The 26,824-nt window shown below is 44.6% G+C and overlaps 1 protein-coding gene across 1 annotated transcript; it reads left to right on the forward strand.

Annotated features, from left to right (window-relative positions):
* mrc2 (mannose receptor, C type 2) lies at positions 1-25,069 on the forward strand. The gene is made up of 29 exons (XM_062408818.1): positions 1-328; positions 6,094-6,510; positions 8,922-9,095; positions 9,257-9,421; positions 10,277-10,390; positions 10,576-10,719; positions 10,814-11,005; positions 11,876-12,030; positions 12,161-12,265; positions 15,676-15,791; positions 15,910-16,052; positions 17,349-17,566; positions 17,677-17,819; positions 17,943-18,039; positions 18,172-18,301; positions 18,498-18,530; positions 18,653-18,819; positions 19,141-19,309; positions 19,401-19,543; positions 19,673-19,781; positions 19,958-20,124; positions 20,225-20,333; positions 20,426-20,664; positions 20,776-20,938; positions 21,058-21,207; positions 21,484-21,597; positions 21,993-22,172; positions 22,495-22,518; positions 22,617-25,069. Exons 1-29 carry the CDS (start codon positions 208-210, stop codon positions 22,835-22,837), a joined length of 4,422 nt encoding a protein of 1,473 aa, XP_062264802.1. The 5' UTR covers positions 1-207; the 3' UTR covers positions 22,838-25,069.
* Positions 25,070-26,824: the final 1,755 nt, after the last annotated feature.

The following is a 26,824-nucleotide window of genomic DNA, read 5'->3' on the forward strand; positions in this document are numbered from 1 at the left end:
CTGAGGAGGACGGAGCTCTAGCGGCGAAACTCTTCTGCAGCCTCCGTCTTCTGAGTCAAACACTCGGACACTTGTTCACTTTCTTTCCTACCTCTGGTTTCTTCTTTTTTTCCCCCCTGCAGCCCGTGTGTGCGTGTGTGTGTGTGTGCATGTGTGCGTGTGTATGCGTGTGCGGGTCTGCGTGTGTGTTGTAGCCCAGTTGTGAGCATGCAAGGCAGCCACCGAAACAAGGAACCGAGGGGAACATGGACGAGCCGGCAACTTCTCCTGTCCATCTGCACTTTCTATTTATTCATCCTCAGCGTGGAGCTGCAGAAGAGCGACTCCGGTGCGTAAAGATTTCAACTCTCGCTTTGAATCTCATTCTTGATTAAAGTGTGTGTGTGTGCGGTGGTGTGGGGGGGGGGGGGGGGGGGGGGCCACACGGTGAAGCTATCGTGCATGCTTTAGTTCAGGCAACGATTTAATGTCATAAAACTGTAGGAAAAAAAGCAACGATTGCCGAAATCAGCTCTCTCTAGCTCCCTCTCTCTCTGCCTGTGTGTGCGTATTAGGTGCTTTTGTATGCCACGAACCAAAAGTCCGAGCAGTGAGTGGAAACAGATGTGGAGGAGCTGGGGGAGGAGGAGGGGGGAGGGAGGGAGCTGGGGCTGGAGGCTTATACTTTCTCTGTTTTGATTTATATTTATTGCCTAAAAGTGTATTTAAAGCGGCGAGGTGAATGGGCCTCTCTCGCTTTTTGTGTCCTGGTTCTGTTCTGGATTCTTTCTTTTTCTTCATGTCGACACTGTAAAAAAAAACAAAAAGTGACGTGGAGTGACGCCACATCGGACAACCTGAGGGCAGATGTGACCTTTACATCCTGTTAGACGCTGCCATTAACACATTCAGTCCAGTGAACAGCAACTACAGTCATTACAGTGTTATGGGATGGTGTGTGCAGGGGCAGGCCACCCACACAATGTTTACTGGAAAAGATCAGATGGGAAATTGATAGCACTTTCATAATCCATACAGCTTTTGAAGCAACTTTAATTGACTTTCCCACTGCAGTGTGAGGGAATTGTGTTATGAAGTGGACTGCATGACTTGTTTAGTGCATTGAATTTGATGAGTTGGGATAGGATAGGTTGAACCTTTATTGATCCCAATAGGGTAAATTGAAAGTGCATATATATATAAGGAGAAATATAGTAAGACAATAGGAATACAAACAGACTCCATGTAAATAAGATACAAAATAAACCTATACCATACATGTGTAACAAGTCCCTTAAATCCAGATTCTACATATGAACTTTTTCCATGAAATTCAGATTGTTATTGTAAATGTGCGTTTATAAATTCATGCATGTGTATTTATATAGAAATAACTAAAACAGTCAGATTGGATTAGACATTCATCGATCCCCTGTAGTGTTAATCCAATTTGACACAACAGCACAACCAGTAGTTGCACTGGGAGGAAGATAGTAAGAAAAAAAAAAGAGGCAGAATCCAAATAAATGAGATGCCAACATATAAATTATATAGACAACAATATACAATGAATTGTAGACTTATTCTACGCATGTTCTGCAATATGTATGTTTGATATGTCTTACATCCAGGCTCTACTCTGCATGTTGAATATGTCCATTAAATACAGGTTGTTATTGTACATTTGCAAATGTGTATAGATTCATGTGCAAATACAGATAAAGATAATATAAAGTCACTACCGAACTTTTTTATACCGTACAATCTGGGTCATCTCTGGTCATCATAGCACAGGCAGCATTCATAGAACGCTGAAAACCTGTTTTCATTTAGTCACAATGATCTTTAAGAAGGATTTAACGTTGTTTAAAAGTTAAGTTGTCTTGCTAATTTATTATGTTTTAACAATGAGATAATGTGGGTTTACACATTTGCTCTTCACACTCCCTAATCCCTCATAAAAATAAACGGATCCTAAGTTATCTGAAGTTGTTTACATCAAGGCCGTATCTGCCAACAAACTCCCCCTTTTGCTAAATCTGAGAATCTCTATTCAATCACTCGAAAACCAAATGGTGGAGCTGCAAAGGGAGACAAGGGTTTGTTCCTAGTTTTTACGAAACGCTGTCTCTTTGGATTTGTCCTTTTCTTTTCCCGCCCACCAGAGTTTAACATTGAATATATATATAATCTGGGATCTGCAACAGCTCAGCTTGTTGCTATGAACTTTCTTCTAGTGTTTTATGATCAAAAGAAAAGATTTCTGCTTTGATTCGTCAGTGGCAAACAAAGAAGGAAAGCTGAACTGTGACAGTGATGATACTCAGGATTATTTATATGCAATTCGATCCTGCTGTTACTATAGCAGAAGAGTTTATCTGGGCATGAGAGACATTTTAACTGCTGTGGGATGACATTGAGTCTCCAGCTGGGCAGCACGAGTGACAACATAATAACTATCTGAATATAAGTTCACTTTAGGTCAATATAAAGTACCATGATGCTTGTGGATTGCACAAGTATGGTGAGAGGTATAACACATTTAAACTAATAAATCATCCTTTGGCATTTATCGATATCAACTGAAATGAGGATTTGTCATCGTGAAGACATTTTGGTTATATCGCCCTGCTCCTGTTCCCAGACAGTAAAGTAAGATGTCCTTTATTCTGCTGTGCTCTCGGCTCCTCCTGAGCTGCAAGCATGCTTAAACCTGCAGCGTGATAAGGTGCTATCTCCATTATACTGTGCATGAGTGTGGGAGTGATGGAAAGTTTTCGACAGTGTGCGCTCAGGCTGAGTCTGGTTTCTAAATTTGATTTGAGATTTTTTCCCAAAGGTTTCCGGTTGAGCTCTGTTTTCTGAGGGCGGCTGCAAAATGCAAATATAACCTTTTCTTCAATCGCCCCCCCCCCCCCCCACACGCTCTTCTCCCTCCTGTGCTCCTTGGGTGAGGTAAAACCCATCCACGGTCTGGATTGCCTCAGAGGCCAGGCCACCATAAAACACCAAAGACACAAACACAGCAGGCTGGAATTTCCCGCCTGTTTGTTGTTTGTCGCCGTGTCACTCTGACCAACTGAAGAGCAGCTCTTTCTGCATGTGCTTCAGTTTAGATCTTTAGATCAGATATACAGAAGGAATGTTGAAAACAATGTACCGAAATGTGATTATCCGGCTGCAACATTGAGTCACACTCATCCACCAAACAGTGGGATATTGAAAAGTTTATAACACTATATCTAACAAAAAACATGCTATTGAGTAATCACCCACAGTCCTGAGTATTGTTCTCGAACCTGAAGCAACAGATGACTGTTGAGGAGGTGGAGGTTCTGGGAATATCTGCCTCTCTTGGCGAGTGTTGCTGGTTGTTCTTGGCCGTGGGCTTCGGCCTCTTTCTCCAGCAGAAAACTGTCTTCAGTGTTGAGGAAGGGGGAGAAAAAAAAGGAAAAGAGGGGGTGACAGGGCAGAGAAGAGGATGAGATCACAGCTGGAGAGCTGTTGTGGCTGAGTTCACAGAGCTCAATGGCTTAAAGTTAATCTGGAATTCTGCACTCTCTCTGATTGCCCGGGAGTTTTCTCACATCAAACATCCCATCGTGTCCCCCCGCGCCGACAGGCATTAAAACCTCTTTTTGAATTTGCTTCTTGCTGTCTGGAAGTTAAGCCCCAGGTTGTCGAGTGGTTCTGTAGCTTTTCACCAGGTCTCATATTGTCGTTGACACTGAGCCTCACATCCGCACACTGAAGTGGATTCAACACAATGTTCTGCTGGTTTTAACAAGCGGGGTTCGAGTGTGGAAAGCCGATTTGTGATTGGTTTTCTTCAAATGCCTTTTATTTGCATCGTGAAAACTACCAAGTGACTGATTTATTGGCATGTATGTGTCCGGCTAAACAAATATCCACATGGGTTTAACTTGTAGCTAAGTCCTGAGCTGAGATTACAGCGTAACACCATTTTATTGGTTGTCGTGGCAGAAATCACACTATAGCTGCAGAGCAGAGCCAATCAGAACAGGGAGTCTGATTTTCACTCTTTTCTGACAATTAATTAGTTAATCAAGGAAAATATTTATCCGATAAATTAACTGTAATTTTAGAGGTCGGTGAGGTTTAGGAATTCACTGCGGACGCCTGTCTGCAGGTGTTCGCATTTTTTATCTCAAATAAGGAGGACACAACCTCGGGAGAAAGGGAGTTGATTTGATTGATTTCTTGAATTCATAGATCGTTGCTACGAAAAATCAGCTTTGGGGACAGATTCTGGATCTAGTCAATTTCCATGTGGTCTCATAAGGAGACTGTTGGTCCTTTCTAGATTTTTTGACTTTTTCTCCAGTCCTGGATTGATGTGACCAGATCTGATGGAAAGATAGTTTGTGTTAGTTTGACAAACTTTATTTTTTGGGGATTTAAAGGTTTTTGGTGTCCCTGTCAGTCAACACACTTGCTCTGAATTGAGTCTAAAGCAATAAACTGGCTGCAAACAGTCCCAACAGCTGAGTATTAGTGGAAGATGGATGGCTTTAAAAAAAGAACAGGGTGGTTATTATATCTGATTATACACAGAGCTCTTTTTCAGACTCATTCGGAGCCGCTCTGCCACCGAGGCTGTGTTGCTGTGTTTGCTGTCGAACCAAACGATCTAACGCAGCTTCTGAGAAACCTGACCACAGAGCCTGAGTGCGAGGAGAGGGGGGCGTGTCGGCCGTCTCCTCCAGATTACAGGGATTTTGTTTTTATGGGGGCCTTTGATGAGACTCCATTGTCTCTGTGTCCGTAAAACCAGCACAGGAGGTTTGAGTGTTTCGGCTGAGGGGTAGGAAACGAGGGATTGAGCGGACTGGAGGACCCGCACATGAGAGTCGTGTTTTTCAAGCAAATGCCCGCTGATCTTTCCCACCTTCCCCACTTCCTGGCCTCTCACAGGAGCGGGCCAAGTGGGAATGCAGAGGGTCTTACTGTCTCTCCTCCGAATCTCACGTCAGGGAGAGGAGCTTCATGTTTATGTTGGGGATATGTTTTCTTTTCCAGAGTTGTTTTAATTTACGGTCACTCCCACACGCCCTGAAATATATTTCTTTGTCTTCCTGTCTTCCAACTTCACACACTGTCGTTACCACACACCAGCACATTTCGCAGTCCTGGCCTTTCGGTTGCCAATCTCTAAATCCTGCAAGAAAAAAAGAAAAGGAAAGAAAAGACAAACAGAACTGAAGGAAAACCACATATTTTTATGGAGAAAGGGTGTTGGGTTGTGTTCCCGAAACTCCAGTCACCGAGCCTGGCGTCCAGCCACTGCTGCGGATGTGTCAAGTTCAACACATATTTTTTGCAGTAACTCGCTGTTTTTTGTTAACATCTTTATTTGTTCTGGGTGTCGGGAACATGCAGGAAAGTACTGTAAGGCTCTGTGGGTAACACCTCACGAGCAGATATAGCTCCGCGGAAAATCGGACCCAAGTAAAAGACATCAGTGTGCGGTGGTGAGAAGTCGGCAGCGTGAAAACATTTACCACTTCACCCCTGAGGCCCATTACAGTTTCATCAAATTAATCAAATTCAGACCTGTTAACATTCGCTTACACGAGTCACATGCACGTATGAGTCACTGTACTGATTCCCATGATGGTGTCGTCACATATTCATGCACCGCTCTCTCCGCAGTTTAACCCATAAGAAATAGACACCACAAGCTGAAGTGAACAAGGAGAGAGGCTTTTCCAGGTCAAACCGGGGAACGGGGTTATTTCTTGAGATGCACTGTGAAATACTTCAACCAATCCTAACCTAACATTAAAAACATGTGCAGCCCCCTTTCACGGTTTATAGCATGTCATTTCAATAACTTCCTGCTGAGACCCCTGTCGTATAAGGTGCATGCAGGATTTTAGGGTTATTACAGGATTACTAGAGGATTAATACCTCTGAAGTGCAGTCCACGACTCAAACTAGTTGTAACCCAGCAGCAGGTCCAGTAATGGAGTTATCGATCTGCTCTGTGACCTCTTCTCTTGCCACACTAGCTGCTAACAAGGGCTCCGGTTTTCATCAGCATTATTGACTCTCACCACTGTTGCCCTCTCTCTCTCTCTCTCCCCCCCACAGAGCCACTGGACTCTGATGAGTTTGCTTTCTTCCATGAGGGAGAGAACGGGTGCCTGGGGGTGCAGGATCACTCCCTCATCCTGTCCAAATCCTGTGAGGAAGACAACCAGCGCTGGAAGTGGGTGACCCGGGGACGCCTGTTCAACCTGGGCTCCTCGCTTTGCCTGGGAGTGACCACCGGTAACTTCACCTCCAAGTCGCACAAGACTCCTCTGGGCGTGTACACATGCGACCGGGAGCCCCCCAGAGTACGCTGGACCTGGACCTGTGGCCAGATGCTGGAGAACCTCAACCGCTACCTTCCGTCGCCGTCGATTTTGAACTCCTCCGCCGCCTCCTCGCCCCCCTCGCCCTCCAAGCTGAAATGGACTGTGCATGGTGGCATGCATGAGGACCTGTGTGCCAAAACGTATCGTGGTAAGAAGCAGGATCACAGTAGCTCTGATTCTCTTTACCTCTCTTATGCAAAAAGGTTTTCAAAATAATTACACTTCCAGATTCCCATTAACATTAACACAAACGTTAAATAGAAAAGGAAATCGTAAGAGATAGTATAGGAATGTGAATGTGATTGTTTTCCTTAACCCCACAAAAACTAATTTCGGCCCTAGCAATCAAAACAATAACAAAGATTAAGTTTGATGAAGTAGTGACGCAGCATTGAATCATGGGCGCAAATCATTTTCACGGATGAGGCAATGTATTTTAATCGGGGATTTATCTGAGTTTGAATGTTTTTGGAAACATCTTTAGTTTACACAAGTCAACAAAATATACAACTCTCACTATGTGTACATGTGGGTCAAGTTGTTTTTATACATTTGAATGAAGAATTGCTACATATTTTAATCTTCAAAAGTAATTACAAAATACACAAAATGATACAGCAAAACAAAAGTGAGGACTGACATACCAGTCAGGTTAGGGAAGGGTTAGGGTTAGGGCGTGCACATCTCTTCTCCCATCAGGCTGCAGTGACCAATGAGCTGCTCCCTCCCTGTGTGTTGTGCTGCCTCTCTGCGGCAGATAGTCTTACTGTTGCGGGCGCCACAGCTGCATCTGATCCACTGGACGTTGCTGTGACTGAATCTTCCAGGACACGCGGCTGGCTGCCAGTCAGAAAGCCAAGCAAAACACTGCCGGTGTTTGTAAACTCCAGTAAACACTCAGAGTAGACCCTACCCTCAAGTATATTTGTATTTATTTATAGTTTTCACTCTGGATTAAATCTGACCACGCTGGTTTGCAGCTAAGCCTCATTTCCGCTGTCAGGGCCATTCTGACCCGTATCGAATGTCATGGTTGTTTGTTGAGAAACTTTGCCGTAGCTGAACGAGTTTTAGCTTATAATTAAAACCAGATCTGGCAAAAATATAAGAACAGAAACTGTCCTTAAACTTCCTTATTTACTATTCCTCACCTCTTTTATTTCATTGTTTTGTGGCAACTTGATCCATGGACATATTTAACTTTCATGTGACGATCTTCACAAGTTTTCTTTGTGGCGTCAACTCGAAGCTGGAGAGGAATACCTCTGACATTAGTCAACCGGGGGAGCAGCTCCACTGCAGCCAGACAGTGGTGGAGCACAGAGGGGAAGTCAGCGAGGGAGCTTCAGAAATCTTTCCTCCCTCATTTAACATGTCTGCCCTACTTTCCATTGGCCTAAAGTGTTTTGGTAACACTACAGATCCAGGCTCCCTCTCTCTCTCTCTCTCTCTCTCTCTCTCTCTCTCTCTCTCTCTCTCTCTCTCTCTCTCCCTCTCCCTCTCTCTCCCTCTCTATCCAGCTCTCTCCCTCACTGTTGGCCTTCTCTTCACACCGAACGACACTGGTGGAAAGAACAAATGGACTCCTGTATTTTGGGGACCTCAGACGATTTTGTCAAACTGCAGAAATCAGATATAAGTTAGAATGGCACTGAGTAGAGCACGGTATCTTCCCTCAGTTAAATTCACTTTACCCGCCCCCTGATCCGAATGTGGACAAAAGTTGTAATGGTTCTTTCTCGACCCACAACACATCCTTCCACCAAATTCCACGGTAATCTGTTCGGTTGTTTTTGTGTATTCCTGCTAAATAACAGATAAACAAACAGACGAAAACATAACCTCCTTGATGGAGTAAATTAAACTAGTCTAAAAACTGCTCATAGATCCAGCGTTGAAACACAAATATTGTGACTGTTCGCTGTCCTGGCTCCTATCTAATATACATTGTCAACTCTGGTGTTAATATTAAAATTAAATAAATAAAAAATAAGTTAGTTGTACTTATATGTATGGCACTTACATGTAGCACTTGTAGTTTGGCTTTCTTGAAGCAAATTGTACTTACTTAATTCTTGCTGTTCTGGGTTTGTAGCCTCATGGTTGATTGCAGTTATTGTAAGTCGCTTTGGAAAAAAGTGTCAGCTAAATGAAATTTAATGTATATCGATGAAAACAATAACCAAATACCTATATGAGAATGTGTTGAAGCAGTGTGGGATCACTGCTAAAAGAAACTGCTTTTGAGTTTAAATATTCAAATCCAGCCCTTTTCCATTAATCCACAGCTGTTAATTCAATTTCCACATAAACTTCAGAAAAGAAAATATTGTTTTCCTCATAACCTTCCTTTATTTATTTGTTTGCCCCTCCCTCTGCTGACCACTGGTTTACTTTATTGTTTTGACTGGAACATCAGCCTCTGTTTGATTATGCGAGTCGCTGAGAAAACAGATACGGTATTTCAGCTCAGCACAGCTCGCAGCCATAATTTAAGGCAACTCAAGCGAGTCAGAGATTAACAGCCCCCCCCCCCCCTCCCTCTCTTTTTCCTGACAGAGATCTACACCATCCAGGGCAGCTCCAACGGCCGCCCCTGCCACCTGCCCTTCCTGTACGACAGCCAGTGGTTCCACAGCTGCACCGGCATCGGCCGGGAGGACGGCCACCTTTGGTGCGCCACCACCTTTGACTATGGCAAGGACGAGAGCTGGGGGTTTTGTCCTGTTAAGAGTGAGTGATCACTTTGTCCTTTCCGGACTGTACTGTTACATCTCTCAGCTCACTGGAACGCTATTATCTCACTGGGCTTCTTTTCAGCCGTGTCAACTCTGGTATCCTCCTACTTTCTCCTCTGCTCTCCCTGAATCCTCTCGTCTATTCCTCGCTCTCAGGCAGTGGCTGTCAGACATTCTGGGATACTGACCCATTGACGGACAGCTGTTACCAGTTTAACTTCCACGCTACGTTGTCATGGAGTGAGGCACGGATCAGTTGCCAGCAGCAGGGGGCAGACCTGCTGAGCATCACCAAGCTGCATGAGCAGACCTACATTAACGGTAACGTCAGTGTGAAGAAGGTGTTCACATCTGTTGAAGCTTCTGAAATAAATGTTTTGTTTTTCCTCTGCCTACAACTTCTGTGACACAGTACTGATAAAGTCTGAATCTATTCCATGAAATCATCTAATTGGTTTTATCTGTTAACTAATCCTCGATATATAACATGATCACTGTCTGTTCACATGCTGCTTCTACACATAACACAGCGGTTAATCTAAACACAACACATCAGAAATATGACCCAAAAATCAATTCGAAAATCTACGGTGGCCCAGATGTGCAAATCAGATTAACAAATAAAGAAAACACAGAACGAGAAAAAAAGGATAAATTAGAAAACATAACAGCAAAACAAGAAACACATCAGAAATAAATCAGAAATGTCAACAAATTGATCAACATGGAGAAAATCTACGGTGGCCCTGAAGTGCAAATCCTGACGACAGCAACAAATCACAAAACATAACTGCAAATCTACTTACAACTAATTATTAACACACTGTACAAAATAGGAAATTTTATTTTTTGCCTTTGACAAATTGAAAAGTCAGTAGTCGGGAAATGTGCCTACAGCATAACGTCTTACAAACAAACACTGTCATGTGGTTTGCATATTCAATCTTCCAACAGGAGTAGAGGATTTAGTTTCTGGTCAAACTTTCCTCTCACTATTCTCACAAAAAACTAAATTTTTTATTGAATCGTGTGTTGACAGTTAAAATCCTGACTGACTTGAGAGGCCCCTCAGCCTCTAAGTGAACGCAGTAGTGAAAAGTTGCCTTGTTTCCTGTCCTCCCTCTCAAAAGTGCACAGAGAAAACCATCTGAGAAAGGTATTGTCCTGCTGTTATAGGTTTTCTGTCCGGCTACAGCGCTGCTTTGTGGATTGGCCTCAATGACCTGGACATCAACGGGGGCTGGCAGTGGGCCGACTCCTCACCGCTCAAGTATCTCAACTGGGAACAAGGTTAGCCTGGAAAAACCAAGTCAAGCTTTGAAGCCTGATATTTTGTTTGAAACATTTGCTTCCCACAGAAGGCCTTCTCATTTTTAATTCAAACAAACACAGCCACAGTTTTTCACTGTTGAGAATGTTCTGCTTCGATCGAGGACATGAGAGACGCTCTGATGGGTTCTATGTGTCATCCTCAGATCAGCCGAGTCACGAAGATGAGGAGAACTGTGCTGTGATCAGGACTGAGTCTTCAGGTCGCTGGCAAAACCGCGATTGTTCTGGTGCTCTGCCGTATGTCTGTAAGAAGAGGCCCAATGCCACCCTGGACCCCTTCACTACAGGTCTGTGCATTCGTCCTTTCAAGTAAAACACAGCAGTAACAGTCCAGCCAAAGTGCCAACGTCCACAGCTCGATTGTTTTTTCTGCTCCCATAGACTCTTGGACGGATGATAAGAAGTACGAGTGTGATATGGGCTGGCAGGCCTTCCAGGCCGGCTGCTACAAGGTGACTTCCGAGAAGAGCGACTGGGATACGGCTCAGAAAACCTGCCAGAAGATGGAGGCCAACCTGGTCAGCCTCCACACCCTACCTGAGCTGGAGTTCATCCTTCACAACTTGAAAAAAGGTGATTTCTTTTTTTATAGCACTTAATCTTTTCCGCTGAATAGCACAAAATGAAATCTTACAAATCATATTCCTTTTTCACTTCATCTGTGTTTATTCACTGTGACATGTCAGATTTGTGTTTCAAGCTTAAACTTTATTCCTGTTACCTGCTCTTTGGGTTCTATGGCTGCTCCTCTTTCATCTTGTCTTTAGATTGATGGCGTGAAATGTAAAATATTTGTATTAATATTGTCTGTATAGACGTAGAAGAAGAAAAAAACATCAGGCTTAGCGAAGACAAAAAATTGAAATGTTCTGAAGTACAGTGGGTCAGGGGGAGTCCACACACTCACATCTATAACAACAATACAAATTCGGATTTGTTCGATCGGGACCTTGACCTTTGACAATTGATTACTAAATAAAAAAAATCAGTGTTTTCTTAAGTCCAAGTGAATCTTTTACCAAACTTGAAGAAATTCCCTCTAGACGTTCTTCAGATAATGTGGGGATGGTTTGACGGATGACCTGAAAACATAATTCCCTGACACGTACTACATCCTTCCAGTATGTTTCATGGTAATCCCGTCCATTATTGTGTTCTTGGCGGAGGTAAAAATATATAGATTATGTTATGTTTTTAGCCCATGCCTTCACACCAAGCTCAAATGCAGTGGAAACGAGACAGTTCCAGTTTCCTTCCTGAGCTGATTAACAGCACATGAAGTGAGAAACCAAATATTTAGGTCATGGATGTTCTCCAACTTCATTATTGAACCCTGTGGAAAAAGTGAGAATTTCATATGAAGGCCATCGTTTGAGCCTAATACTATTTTTAAGCCAACTTCTTCCATAACAGGATTCTTGTGTTGTGTGTGTCTTCTGTCAGACATCGAACAGCTGTGGATAGGGCTCCATGACACCGTAATGCAAATGGACTTCCAGTGGACCGACCACACGCCCGTCATCTTCACCTACTGGCACCCGTTTGAACCCAATAACTTCCGCAACACCCAGGAGGACTGCGTCTCTATGTGGGGGCTCGTGAGTGACCACCCTCACCCTCACGCTGACCCCTCTCCAAAGCCAAATGACTGTCAGCAATTCTCCTCCATCTGTATATATTCAACAGCTGTGCTCTCTTGTTTGGTTTGTGTCTTGCTTGCATGTGCAGGACGGCCGCTGGGACGACAGCCCTTGTAATTTGACCCTGCCCTCCATCTGTAAGAAACCAGGAACAAAGAGGGATGGGAAACCTCAACATCAAGAGTGCAAACAAGTAGGGCTCTTTTCCTCTCTTGAAGATTCCGCTGAGAACACATCAGTGATCTTATTCCAGCTGCTGACAGTCTGCAATGTTAAGGGGAACATAACTATTACTGTTAATATTCAGATATTTCAAGCATTTCTTCACCTTTGACCCCATTTCCCAGAGCTGCAGCCCGGCTCTCGCCCGTCCGCCGGCCCACTCGTCTGCCCTGAGCCTCTAACTGTAACACAAATCACTCCCTTAAGACTTGGAGGTTTAACAGGCATACCAGACACACACACACAGAGACACACACACACCCACACACACATTCTCTAGGCTTCTGCAACTCAATGGAAAGAAAAGAGAGAGAAAAAGTTAGAGTCAATATTCCTTTTTTAAACAGCTATCCATGTGAGGACACTGCATTGACTTCATTCATTGTGAGCAAACTAACCCAAACTTTTTCAAACTTCCCCTATCTAATTGGTCCTGACAAGGACAGTGTTTCAGTGAGGAAGTCCTAGAGAGGTTACACACACACACACAGAGTGCTTTGGCTTTATGCATGATTTTAAAAAGTCAAAGTGAAAGTAAAAACAAATCAAATAGAAACGTTTGTTCCTTCATTCAGTAAGAGCACTGACTTCATACATTACCGTGCACTGTGGCGCCCACTTCTTCACCCACATGATGAAGAGAACCACATCTGGAGGATCCATCAACATCTGTCTCTGTTTCCACACTACTTAATTCTCTCCATATGAGATTACACGGCAGATACCTGACTTCTACCTGCTTCCTGAAAATCTTTATCGTTAAAGTCAGTGGGTTCTTTATCCGTGATGTGTGACTTATAGGGAACTATCACAGTGAGAAACGATATCACAGTGTGTGTCTGTGTATATGAAGGAGTGTTACATCTTTGTGTGTTCATGTGTTGACTCATGATGCAAATGATCTAAAGCTGAGGGTAGTGCTTGATCTCAGCTGCTCGGCTCTCAACAAAGATCCCTGTATGGATGGACCATTGTTTGGCGGAATGAATCTTTACCTCCCTCCCCGGGGAGCGAGGCGTCATGGGTGGTAATGTGACAGGGGCCATTTGGCATAGCGCACGCTGCAGAGCCCTGCGGCGGTGTGACTTGTTTTCGAGCAGATGATCTGACTACACGCAACATGTGAAACAACAATGAGAGCCCGCTGACCGTCTCTGCAACATTCAACCACATGATCACCAAAACCATTTACCCCATCCTGAGCTCATTCCTCAAAAAAACACACAACAGATTGCTCATTATTGCGACGCCGTCATATTGAGCAGCGGCTCCTCACACTATTCTTTTCTTCCGTCTACCTACCAAAGAAAGTGTTTTTATTACGAGGGTAGCGCAGCTGCTTCATGTGCGAACAAACAGTGAGATCAGAAAAAGACTGATCGCTAAAGTCGGAGGCAGCCTGTGGTTTCAGCAGCTGCTAAGGCCCCTCAGACACAAGGGGGGGCCGAAAATAAGGAAAATGCAAACTCCCTGGGTTCCTGTGTTCATTATTGTTAATGTTTAAGGATACAGTTATCGAATAGTACAACAGACTTCTTTGAGATTGAGGGATTTGAAATTACAAAGATAATTTGTAACTAAAAAAAAAGGCTAATGGTGATACTGTCTGTCGGTTTTTATGCGTCCGTGCCGGTAAAGGTGAAGATCGCTCTGATTGGTTTATGAAAGCAACAGCTCTTAAAGACTTTGAAGCAATATCTTTAAATTTAGTACAACCATTCACCTGGACTCAAAGATAAGCTGAGTATATTTTGAAGGTTAAAGGTCAAGGTAACTGGGACCTCTCAAACCTCTTAGGTTTAGCCTTTTGATAGTGTTATCTTAAGACCATCATGAAAAAATCCTTTCCAATTTCTCAAAAATGTTTGCTTTGAAGGATAAACTGGTTAGATACGGGTGGTGAAAGGTCAAACGTCAAGGTCACTGTGGCCTCAAAACACAACAAACATGTTTTTTGTGTAAGGTGTCGCTTGGCCTAAAAAATGTAACTCATTCAATTTCAATGGTCAAAGGTCAAAGGTAATGGTGAACTAGGTGTCTGGGGAAAAACTGCATGTACCCTGAAACCGCACTGGGTGACCAAGGCACTCCATCAAAATTCTGTTTATTTTCAAATGATTCTTCGAAAATCAAATTGAGGGTATGGGGTTGAAAATTATATTTGCATATTTGGTCATAATGGTGACATCATGGAAAAATACTCAAGATGTTTGATGTTCTGCAGAAAATAAAGACAGAAAAGAGGGAGAATATATTTAAGGCGATGTGAGATCAGGCCTCACCAGCAGGTATAATATTTGAAATTTCTGTCTAGATGCCAAACGTGGCTGTGCAAAAAGTCCGAGGTGGAGCTTATTCACAAGAAGCTGCACTTTCTCTCCCCTCCGATCTCACTCAATATCTCTCACCCCTTGTGACTCTCGACGTGTTGGCTGCCACTGCGCACCTCCACGACTACAGTGCAAGAGCCGACAGGAGGGATCGAGGCTGCGTGCATAGACTTGTTCTTTTTTGTATTCTGCATTCAGGATCAAATCCGGTCGTACGAGTGGACTCACTTCTGTTGCGAGTGATAAAGTCACTTGTTTTCTGGGAAATCGTTTGTGTTTTTCACTTCCCCTGTTTGTCTGTCTGTTTGCTAGTGAGCAAAATGTGTTTCAAAGTACTAAACAGATGTGAAATTCAGTGGAAGATTAAGGGCAAAGGAATGATGTGGTTAGTGTTTCAAGTGGAGCGATTACGTCCTCCGCCCTCAAACAAAATGTGAATGTCATTTGATGCTGTTTTCGTTAAACTGCTCCAGTTAGTTGTTGCCCTAGTCCTTTACTTTGTGCTGCTACTGAGCTGTTTAAAATGTATCACTGCACTTCCATTAATATTAGCATAATTGCTGTTCACCTCAAGTTTGAAGCCGATAGAGTGATTTAAAATTATTGAACCAGAACCTGCTCTGCTCTGGTTATTGAACCAGAGCAGAGCAGGTTTCTGCTCTGGGACAGAGCAGAAACCTGTCCCAGAAGGCCTCACAGTCCTTTTAAATACAATCAAGCTGCATCCAAAGTTCACACACGCTCACAGATATCTGTTCCCTTAGTGTGTTTGATTGTTTTCGGAAATATCCATTAATTATTCTTGGAAAACAGTGACTATTTTGAAAAATCTTGTAATGTTAAAAAAGTACAAACAATAGAAATTCTCTGGATCCACCAATCCACTTAGTTTCCATTCTTAAGGTGCTTAATTTCCATATCTTCCTAATTTCCTCTCCTCTTCCTCTTCCTCTTCTTCTTCCTCTTCCTCTTCTTCTTCCTCTCTCTCTCCCTCTCCCTCTCCCTCTTCCTCTTCCTCTTCCTCTTCCTCTTCCTCTTTCTGTCCTTTCAGGGCTGGAAGTGGCACAGTCCAGCTTGTTACTGGGTGGGAGAAGACCTCCTCACCTTTGATAAAGCCAGGAAATCCTGTGAGGAACAAGGAGCCTTCCTTGTTACCATTACAAATAGGTGTGTACAGCAGCGTTCACACACCTGGACACACACATACACACTTTACCTTGAAAGTCGTCACAGTCTGCCTTGTCATAGCTTGCTTTCCTTAAAGCCCCTGTTTAAACCTCTGCAGGTTCGAGCAGGCCTTCGCCAACAGCCTGTTGTTCGGTCGCTTGGGAGATTCCCTCTGGATCGGCCTCCATGATCAAAGCGGCTCTTTCCGCTGGCTCAGTGGGGACGAAGTGACCTACACCAACTGGAATCGGGACGAGCCAGGTAGCCCAGAAACATGATTTACAGAATTAACTCTGGGTTAAGTGGTCAAGACAGACAACAGGAAAAGAACAACCTTTTTGGTCACAATCAGGGTGTCGTAAAGGATATAAATGAGGAGTCAGTTTCAATTGCATATTCATGAAACATCTGTTAAAACCTTGTAGATCTGTTTTACCTATAATAAGCACATCAACATGTTTTTAAAAGGTTACATTGGTCTGTCTGATTCAGCTCTGGTCTTTTATTACTGCTGTTTTAATTTCATTGTGCCTCATTTATGAGTTGTTACCACTGTCGCTGTGATGAGTTCACTTCTCTGAGGGGATTATTATAGTTTCCTCTTATCCATCGCTGTGGATTTTCAATTGACCAAAACATGAGGTCCATTCAGAACAAGAGCAAGTTTGGGATTTAATCAGATTCAAAGAAGAAGCTGGATTGTACTGGATTTGTTTTCTTTTAAATGCTGATATCCGGATTGCTCTATACAGAAGCATTGATTAGCTGATTCTCCGAGCGCAGCAGACACAACCTGAGGTTTTCTGAGGTTAATGCATCAAAATCTGAACCATTTGTTAAGGAAATTGTGAAACAGTCTTACGACACATTGTGATGGCGGCAGCACAGGAATGAGGCAGGAAATGTGATCAAGGTGTTCTCTTTATACAGATAATCATGAAACCAGACCTTTTAGACATTTAAAACCTGGTGACGGCCGAGTCTTCTGGCCTGATAGATCCAGATATTTGGACTTTGACCTCTGCACAGATTATAGCCAGAGTCTGTTACTTCAGTTGGATTGGCTGGCTGGATGGAGGCCGACGTTGTTAAACTTTAACTGAAGGTTTTGGTCATAGGATGATGCTTTTTGTATTGACACTGGTGAGTAACATAGACTGTATGTACTCATAATAAGGCTTTAATCAAAACACATCCAACACTTGTAGAAGAAACCTTTGGTTGGATTTTTTCATGATTTATTATTGTTATTAAACCTCACTTCCACCTCAAGACCTTTACTTTGAAGCCCGAGTTTTATGAGAAAAGCAATAGGACATTTTTTTCTTAATTTATTTAGGTAAATATGTGCTTGCCCTATACTAACAGACCACACAGCAGTTTAGGAAATATGATCCTTAATGATGATCGGTAAGAGAGTTCAGCGGAAGAGAGTTCCCCGCCTTATAAGATAATGTCCACAGTCTTCCTCATCCTTCCTGTGATTCCACATGTTCCATCAGTGCGGCATGTTTTCTTCTCTTCACTCACCTACGTCTCACCCGGTGTCTATTTCAGTCAACGTCCATGGCGGCTGCGTTTCCATGGCGACGGGCTTCGCAACAGGCCTGTGGGAGGTGAAGGACTGTGCGTCATACAAGGCCAAATTCATCTGCAGACAGAACCAGGCCACGTCTCTGAGCCCCGAGCCGCCCGTCCCCCAGCCCACCCCGAGTCTCAGCGGCTCCTGTCCCAGCGGCTGGAAGAGCAACAGTAACCTGCGCTACTGCTACAAGGTTCGTCCCAGAAAACGTTTCCCACTGTCGGCGCTCTGCTGGGAGTGTCTTTTGCAGTTTAAGTCAAACTTTACCATGTGTGCTTAACCTCCTCACTACCTGTGCCGCAGGTGTTTCAATACTCGCAGCTGGAGCAGAAGCTGAGCTGGCTGCAGGCTCACCTGTTCTGCCGGAAGCACGGCGCCGACCTGCTGAGCATCAGCGGCCCGGACGAGGAGCACTTTGTCCTACAGGTCCTCCATGAGGCCTTCGGGTAGGTGGGCACCTCTGACCAGCTGATAGGTGATGATGACGAGTGTGATGGTGATGATGATGATGATGATGATGATGATGATGATGATGATGATGATGATGATGATGAAGCTTTGGTCCATAGGGAATCCGAGGACCATGAGCAGCATTGGTTTTGGATTGGCCTCAACCGCAGGAACCCCATTGACAATGGTAGCTGGAAGTGGAGCGACGGATTGGCTGTGAGTAATGAAAAGATATCTGCCCCCCAAAAAAAAGGCAACTTAAACAATTTAAAAGGAAAAACTGATTGTCCAGATTGTTTTTTTTAAAATGATGCTTCATACAGAATCTGTTTGTCGTTTGTGTTTCAGTTCACGTACCAGAACTTCGGCCGCTACTACTACAACATTCGCCAGTGTGCTGCGGCAGACTTGGGCACAATGACGTGGCTGGCCATGCACTGTGACTCAGAGATGGACTGGATCTGCAAGATCCCCAGAGGTACACCTACAGCGGACCTTTTCTTTATGAATATTTAAGGTCCTTTGGATGAGAATTGGTATTTTATTCCTGGACATATTTAAATTCTACATCTGAAATATTGTTTTCTGATTTTTGGTACGTCTTAAGTAATTTCTCCCCACCGGCTCATGTTGGACATCATTAACACACCTCTCCCCTGTGCCTGTTTTCTTAGGTAGTGTTGAGAAGGAACCAGAAGTCTCTGAAGGTCAGTTTTATTTTCTTTGCTTTCAACTTCACCACTAAATGTAATGAAATAATCTCATAAATGTTTATTTGAAAAACCCTCCTATCTTGTCTGGCCATGTTTCTCGCCACGTGTTCCATCAGGCACCTCTTCCCCCGAGTGGATTCCCTTCCAGGAGGCTGAATATAAATTTTTCGACCACCGCAACACTTGGGACCAGGCCCAGAGGATTTGCTCCTGGTTTGACTCCTCGCTGGCGTCCGTCCACTCGGCGGAGGAAGACGCTTTCCTGGGCAGCACTTTACGCAAGGCACTGGACACTTTATCAAAATCTTCATCATCCTTTATAGGAGATGATTTAACCCGAAGAGGCAATTGATCACGATGGTGTCTGCAAGTGGTCCAGTTTAATCTGGGCAACGACGTGATACACTGACCCTAAATCACCACTAATGATGGTGTCTGCATACTGCATCACCACCACACTGTGTAACTGCAGTTCAGGATGAAATAACTGTGCATTTACAGTAACACTGTGGTATAAACCTGCAGTACTTTCTTTTTTTCCGAACAAACTTTGAATATTCAAGGCCGCTGCAGCCTTACTCACAGTTTCTCTCTCCCGCTCTAGATGGGGAGAGCAGAGGGGGATAACTGGTGGCTGGGGCTTCACACCTACGAAAACGACGGCCGCTTCCGCTGGTCTGACCACTCTGTGCTCAATTACGTGTCCTGGGCCCTCGGGAGGCCGCATCCGCTCAGCCGCGATCGCAGATGTGTTCACATGTCGGCCAACAAAGGTACGAGGAGCAGCCGGGATGTGAGACCTCAGGAGGCTCAATGAAAAGGCAGTGCACTTAACGCCCGCTTGTGTTTGTCACCTCCCAACAGCGGACTGGGCCGATCAGAAGTGCCCCTCTGACCTGCCCTACATCTGTAAGAGAGTGAACGTCACGGGCACCATTCCTCCGACTCCATCATCCCCCCACCCCCCCGCAGGCTGCCCGGACGAATGGGCTTCCTATCAGCATAAGGTAGATTTTCATTGTGTGTTTATCGTGTTAGTTGTACAGCAGAGAAGCATGGCAACTAAAGAGTAATAGTTTATCTGATGCACCTTTAACTGTCCGGACGCAAACTGACCTGAGCTGAATTCTGTGAAGTGTTTCAGGGTGTTCGATCAGTCGTACCGGGTCACGTGGTCTGCGTCCAAGCTGAGATGTGAGACTCAGGGAGGTGTGCTGGCAGTGGTGACCAATCATCTGGAGCAAGGTAATTACAGCAGAACCCTCACAAACAGAGGAGAGGTGGTTAGACCCAAGCAATCTTTCTGTCTTTCCATCGGTATGCACTTGCGTGTCCTTATCTTTAAGCCTTTACTGAAGTTTGTTACCCAAGTCTCTCCACGCTCATGCCCACTGTGACCCAATCGATTCTCCGCCCCACAGCCTTCGTCACCACCCTGCTGAACAACGCCAGTGTCGACCTCTGGGTGGGTTTGACCTCGGGCTCTAAAGGTCACTTCCAATGGGCCAAGGCTGGCCTGCTCAGCTACACCAACTGGGGCCCCGGAGAGCCGCTCGACAACAGTGGACCGCACCAAAACAAGACGCGGGTATATCCCACTCACAACAACACCCACCAATCACAGCTCCGATGCTTTGGTGTTGTCCTCGCTCTGTTCCAGTTCTGATCATGTCACTGTCGCCTCTCAGGGAAACTGCGTGGTGATGATTCACGGGAACCCGCAGAAGAACGCCGGCATGTGGGCCTCCCGCGCCTGTGAGATGGAGAATAATGGCTACATTTGTCAGAGGCATCAAGGTGTGGAGCTCATCATCACCTCAACTATGTGTGAAATTTTAAATCTGGAGACTTGCAAGTGTGTTGACGCACAGTGAACCTTGTTTCTTCAGACCAAGGTCTCCCTCCGGCACCCGCCCTGATTCCTGCCTCCCTGTCGGAGCCTGTGGAGTTGGGTGGAGTGACGTACCGGGTGGTGGAGAAGCGCCTGGACTGGACCGGCGCTTTGCATCTGTGTGAATCTTTGAACGGGACGCTGGCCACGGTGAAGGATCCCTACCAGCAGGCGTACCTCACGCTGCTGATCAACCGCCTGCACCGGCCGGCCTGGGTGGCTCTCTACAACTACGGAGTGAGCCTGAGATCTTAACTTTAATATAATCACTGGAGTCACACGAGGCACAACAGTGTTTTCCACGCTACAGGACGCAGTGATTCTCAACTTGTACTTTCTTTGATTCAGGGAAAGAGCTTCACCTGGCTGGGCGAAGAGGAAGTGTCGTATTCCAACTGGAATGATGGGCAGCCCAATCACATGGCTGGATGCGGTCACATGACCACTACAGGGCAGTGGACCATGACTCCCTGTGACGATAAGCTTGATGCTGCAATCTGTCAAATTAGTGGTATTTATTTGTAAAATAACACCAATTTACATCAGTCTATACATTATAAAAACTTGACTTTCATTTGAGATAAACTAAACTTAATTAATCCTTGTCTTCCATGTCTTTCTCCCTGCCAGACGAGCCTGTGGGTCACCAATGGATCTACCCTGGCAAGTGTCCCAACTCTGTCGGGGATTGGGCCTGGGTGTCTTTCAGAAACCACTGTTATGCCTTCAACCTGCAAACACTCAGACTACAGCAGGACGCTCGCATGTCCTGTAAAAAAGGTAAGGGGAGAGCCGCAGGAGCTCATCACACTCATCCTGTTCTGTTCAGGTCTCCTGCTGCTTTGCCCGCTCGGCCTCACGACACTGAACTGAAAGCCAATTAAGTGCAACACTTCTGACCTTCTCCGCTGTAAACAATTGACCAGATGCATCAATATGTCTAAATTTAGAAGTGTTTCATTGAGCCTGCCGTACCACTGGTGAATCTCCCTGCACAATCAATTCTGGTTTGTTCCATTTTTGTGCTTTCCTTTCTCTTTTTTTCCTCTCTTCTAGAGGGAGCAGAGCTTCTCTCGGTCTTGGACGAGACGGAGAACGGATTTGTGTGGGAACACATCCAGAGCTCTGCGGAGCAGGCACATGGAGCTTGGCTGGGCATCAGCGTGAAAGGTCCAACCTCAAACAGCATCCACAGCAGCAGATTTATCAACCTTCAGAAAGTTTAAATTCAAACTTTACCGTTTTGTGCCACTTTGAGTTGAATTATCCGGATTAATTATGATATCATTTACAGAATAATCTTGAAAGAATTAATTAAGTAGAGGAATCGTGATAGCACTGTTTCTCTCAATGTTATAGCCAGGGGCCTTATTTTCAACAAGTAAATTAATTTAAACATCATAGTTACTACGACTCAATTATATCATTTGACATGCTCAGAAACATGCTTGATAAGCTAATGGAAATAACTGAAGCCAATATGGAAACCTTTATGACTCAGCATGCTATACAACGTGCTCTCCTGTTTACGTGTCTGGGTGCGTGCGCCTGTGTCCCCGCTGCAGGCAGGGGTCTAGTGTGGAGCGAGGACACGGAGATGTCCTACACCAACTGGGAGGCGCACGATCTCGCCTTCTCCGTTCTGTCTCCCAACTCCTGCTTCTGGATCCAGAGCAACAGCGGCCTGTGGAAGCCGGGCTCGTGCCGAAATCGCACGCACGGGGTCATCTGCAAGCGACCACGCAGTAAGCATGCACACACGAACACACACACACACACACACACACACACACACACAAGAGGCGGCGTCATGTGTGTTGAGTCTGATTCGCAGACAAGCCAACGAAACAAGAGAAGATCTAATTGTTTCAGTGTTTGATAAAAGAGGGAAAGGTTGATTGTGTTATATAATATATATAATAATGATAGAAACTGAATATTGTCTATGTTAACCCTTGCATGGGTTACAAATAAAGAAAAACAGAAAGTACAGTTAAAATTGTGATAAATGTATTGCTGAAAAATGTTATCGATTAGTCAATAAAATGTCCTATCTTCCATTTACAGGTGCTGAGACCTCAGCTGTAATAAGTAAGTATGGTCATTAGCTGCTTATGTTTGTGTGTGGCCCCATTTGTGTGTATTTGTGTGTTTGCTAATCTCCATTTCCATCCTCTGTCTCTGCCCAGTGGAGGACGACCATCTGCCCACTCTGATCGTCGTCATAGTCGCGGGCCTGGTGCTGGTGGTGCTGATCGTCGGGGTGATCTACTTGTACCGTCGGAGAACTGTTGGGTCGCGGGGGTCGTACGAGGGGGCCCGCTACAGCCGCACCAGCTCCAGCCTTTCCGAGCAGGCCGAGAAGAACATCCTGGTGTCGGACATGGAGCTGAACGAGCAGCCAGAGTAGCAGAGCTTTGCCCCGGACCGACCATCCGACCAGCCACGAGGCTGGAGCCGAACCAACGCCGGAGAGGGCGTGGACAAAAAGAAAAAGGATCAAAACCCATTGTGGCGTTTATGTCGTCTCTTTTGAAACCAAAAAAAACATTTTTTAAGGGCTGAAGGGCTGTGTAGAGCGCAGCAGATATTTAGATTTATAATTGAATCCCTCGTCTTTTCTGTTGTCAAGACAATCCAAGCAACTTCCCCTCCAGTCAAATCAGATCGTTCTTTTCACGTACAGTTTTTCCCCCAAAGCTTCCACGAAGACCATCTGTGGATCCACTGGGAACTTCATTTCGTCGCAGTCTGAAAAGTTCTACATAAAATCAGTTTTACGAAACAACTCCTCACCGTTTACCCTGGTGCCAACGTAAATATTTGGTTGGTGTTTATTTTCTTTCCTTTCCACATTTCGATTGAAAGACAATCACACAGCCACAGGTCAACTAAAACCATTTGTCTCCGTTCTCCAAATACACAGCCATTCTTCTTCAGGACCAAATTCCTTTTTTTTCAATTTTGTAAGGGTCTTTGCCATGACAGTATATACCGGAACTTGAGGTCTGTTTTTTGTCTTTGTTGTTGTTTCGTTGCATTTGTGCGTCCTTCCTTGTTGATTTGTCGTTATCTCTGCAGCCGCAGAGAACTGTTACTGATGATGCATGTGTGGTTTGTGTGAGCCTGCCTCTCTCCTCCGCTCGGATCTGACACGTCAGCACCAGCTGGCCGACGCCGAGCAGAGGAGGGAGAAGTCCAAATGTGAATGTGTGGAGGGTGACAGGGACCAGTGAACTCAAACCGTCTGAGGGCTGCACACTAAAATTGTGCACATAATTAGTATTGAAAGCTGGTCTTTAAAATAGATTACATTGTCTTTGTGGCACAGCAGGACTTAGGGTTGTCATCAAATGATCAGACTGTCAGCATCTATGGCTTTGTGTACAGTTTGGCACTTTCTACTCTTACCCTGATCTAAATCGGTCTTCGTCTCCAACGCTTTTCAGCCTGTTGTCCTTATACTTAAGATGCAGTCGCTGCTCTGTTGTTTGTTTTGGCTCCTCGTGCCACCATCTGGAGGTGATTCAGCATTTTTGTGGACAGTCATTTTCTTTGTGCTTGCCACGAAAAAAAGGTTTTGCAATTTGATATTTGGCTGATTCATCACTTTGATGCACCACTTTTCACGTCTCAGTAATGTTTTATCGCCGGTATACTTCTCTCTCGTTTTGTCCTTTCGATGATGCAGGTTTCATTTGTGCGACTTCGCTTAAGTACAACCGGTGAAGACATTTGGAAACTTTCCTTCTGTTACGGGATAAACGCCAACACTTGCCCCGGCAAAGGAAAACATCCCTCATGCGAACGACGACGTTTTATATATGAGAGCCAGAGATTGTTTAGCGAATAACGTGCTATTTTTCGTGAGAGAAAAACCTCCAATCGTCATTTTCACGTTTGTGCTTTATAATGACCTTGATGAGCGTTTCTTCTGCCGCCTCAAACTTTCTTCTTTTTCCTGAGGCTCTTGCCTCTGAGTGCATTTCTGTCTTCCTGCTCGGAGGAATGCTCTGGAAGCCTTTTCAGTCTGAGGCTCACTAACTGCCATGAAAAAAAAACAAAAAAAAAAACGCTTCTTTTGCTCCCTGAGTTGGACTAAGATAGAGGGGGAAGGTAGGAGGAGAGGGAGCAAATAGTGTGTGTGAGAAAGAGTATGTGTGTGTGTGTGTGTGTTAGAGTGTGTGTGCAGTCTCCAGCTGTGGAATGTTGAGTCGGCAAGAAGAGCTCAGTGGCACGTCTGGAACCAATCAGAGAAGCTGGGCTCAGGGATATGAAGGGTCACAACCACGATTGAGGAAAAAAAAAGGAAGACTAGATGAAGGAGAAAAGGGGAAAAAGGAGGAGTTGTGGAAGAGAGGAAAGCAGGGAAGGAGGAGTTCAAAGGGTTCAGTGGCGTGTCAGAGGCTTACCCCGGCCTCTGCTGGTGGTTCACTGTACAGGTCGGGCCTCCACGTGCAGGAGAGGTGAACTTAAAGGTGGTGATGATGTGAAGGTGCAATGGCCCCCGTGTGTGTGATGGAGTGTGCGATGCAGGCTGGCTCACGTCCCTGTGAAGACTTCCTGAAGCACCTGCTCAACTTTTTAAGAGTGTTTGTGTCATTTTTATATGAAATGAATAAAGTCCATGTTCTGAAAAACCTATGCTCTTATGGTTTTTAATGCGTCATTATTTATTTCTCTATTTTACTTTCCAGTTGTCTGTAATTCAGTTGCCTTTATGTTAAGTTTTCGAAGCAATGTGCTGGAAATTTAAATATGGTGGAAGTGATGTATTAAACGTGGACTGTGATGTTCATGTTCTTCCACAAGAGGGCACTCTTCGTCTGGTTTGTGAGACGCCTCATGCTGATGTTAACATTTGCTTCCCTTGAATCTCACTGTCAGGGTCACTGTATGTTTTCCATTGTCTCTGCAGATTGACTGACTACTACATCTAATTGTAACTTAATCTGAACCTCAGCTGTTAAATGGAGATTATGAGAGATCTGATCCTGAAAATTTCAAGGGACACATTTATTTAACGATAAAGAAAAAATTTCATTGCATCGCAGAATTCAATAATAGAATATAAAATTGCTGCTCCAGTGATGCATAGAAAACAGAATAAAAGACAATGCACTCAATCCAGTGTACTCACACAACATAAAAACATGCACACACATAAATAAATGCATTCCATATCCATATACACATATTGCAAATGATCAAAAAGTAGCCTAAAAGGTATGATAGGCAGATCTATGGACAAACTGTTTGTTGAATCATCACCAGGCCGAACCTCTTTCTTCAGACAGCATCGGCTGTGGCTCAGGGGTTAGAGCGGTTGTCCTCTAACCAGAAGGTCAGGGGTTTGATCAAAGTGTCCTTATTATTAGCAGATAGATAGAAACTGAACCTCCGAAATTACCCCTTCTGCTAGAGAAAAGGGCTGCGCATAGATGCACTGTATGAATATATGTGTGAATTTAAAACTGGATTTAAAAGGGAGTGGTCATTAAGATATATAAACACAGACCATTAGCCATTTATCATTTATATCAAGAGAGGTGAAAACAAACATTAACCAACAGAATTTTTTTAAATCTCCAGTGGAGTATGGAGGATTAGATCTTCGTTTGTAATTCATTATACTTGTTAGCTCACGTTCATTTTTTTTTATCCCCACATTAATCCTTTATCTGAGCTGTGCTGGGAACCCAAAGCCTGGGAGTCGGTCCAGACGCAGCAGCTTCCTGCTCCATCCCCTCTGGCCCCTGGCTCGACATGCTGGAACAGGTAAAGGCCGACAAGTGGGACGAGAGTTTCAAACCCACTGTCACGGAAGCTTGTCGCCTCCTCCTCGCAGTGAAACCTGCAGAATCACATCTGCGCAAGTAAATTGCTTGTAATTCAAATTAAACTGGTTCAGTGTAATCTGTCTCACTTAGGATGGATGTCAGAACTCATCCTACTGCGTGCCGGGGGCACTCTGTTTAAAGAATCCCAAGGTTGTTTGTTGCAGCAGTTGTTTGTAAGTTTCCCAGCTCAGTCACCTGTCGTCTTTACTGCGTCTCCTGTGTGAGGAAACTTATCCTCAAAGAATTTCTCCAACAATTTCTCTCTGGGTTGATTAACACCCACAGCTCAACCTCTATCAGCATCTATTTGCATGCTGCAGCTGCAGCTGCAACCAGTTAGTCCTGTTGTGTTGAATCCAGCTTCCCCTGGTGTTTTACTTTGTTGTCCTCAGTCCAAGGAGAGTTTTATTGATTTGAGGGCACCTGGACTTGGCTGTAGCTCTGAGATGTTTCACCTTTTATCCAGAGGCTTCCTCAGGTCTTACACAAACGAAGCCAAATCCAGTCGCATTCAATTTAACTCTGCTTGGACAAAAACACCAGGATGACTGAGAGTA

Source organism: Platichthys flesus, chromosome 16 (genome assembly GCF_949316205.1).
Source record: "Platichthys flesus chromosome 16, fPlaFle2.1, whole genome shotgun sequence".
In the NCBI taxonomy this organism is placed as follows: domain Eukaryota; kingdom Metazoa; phylum Chordata; class Actinopteri; order Pleuronectiformes; family Pleuronectidae; genus Platichthys; species Platichthys flesus.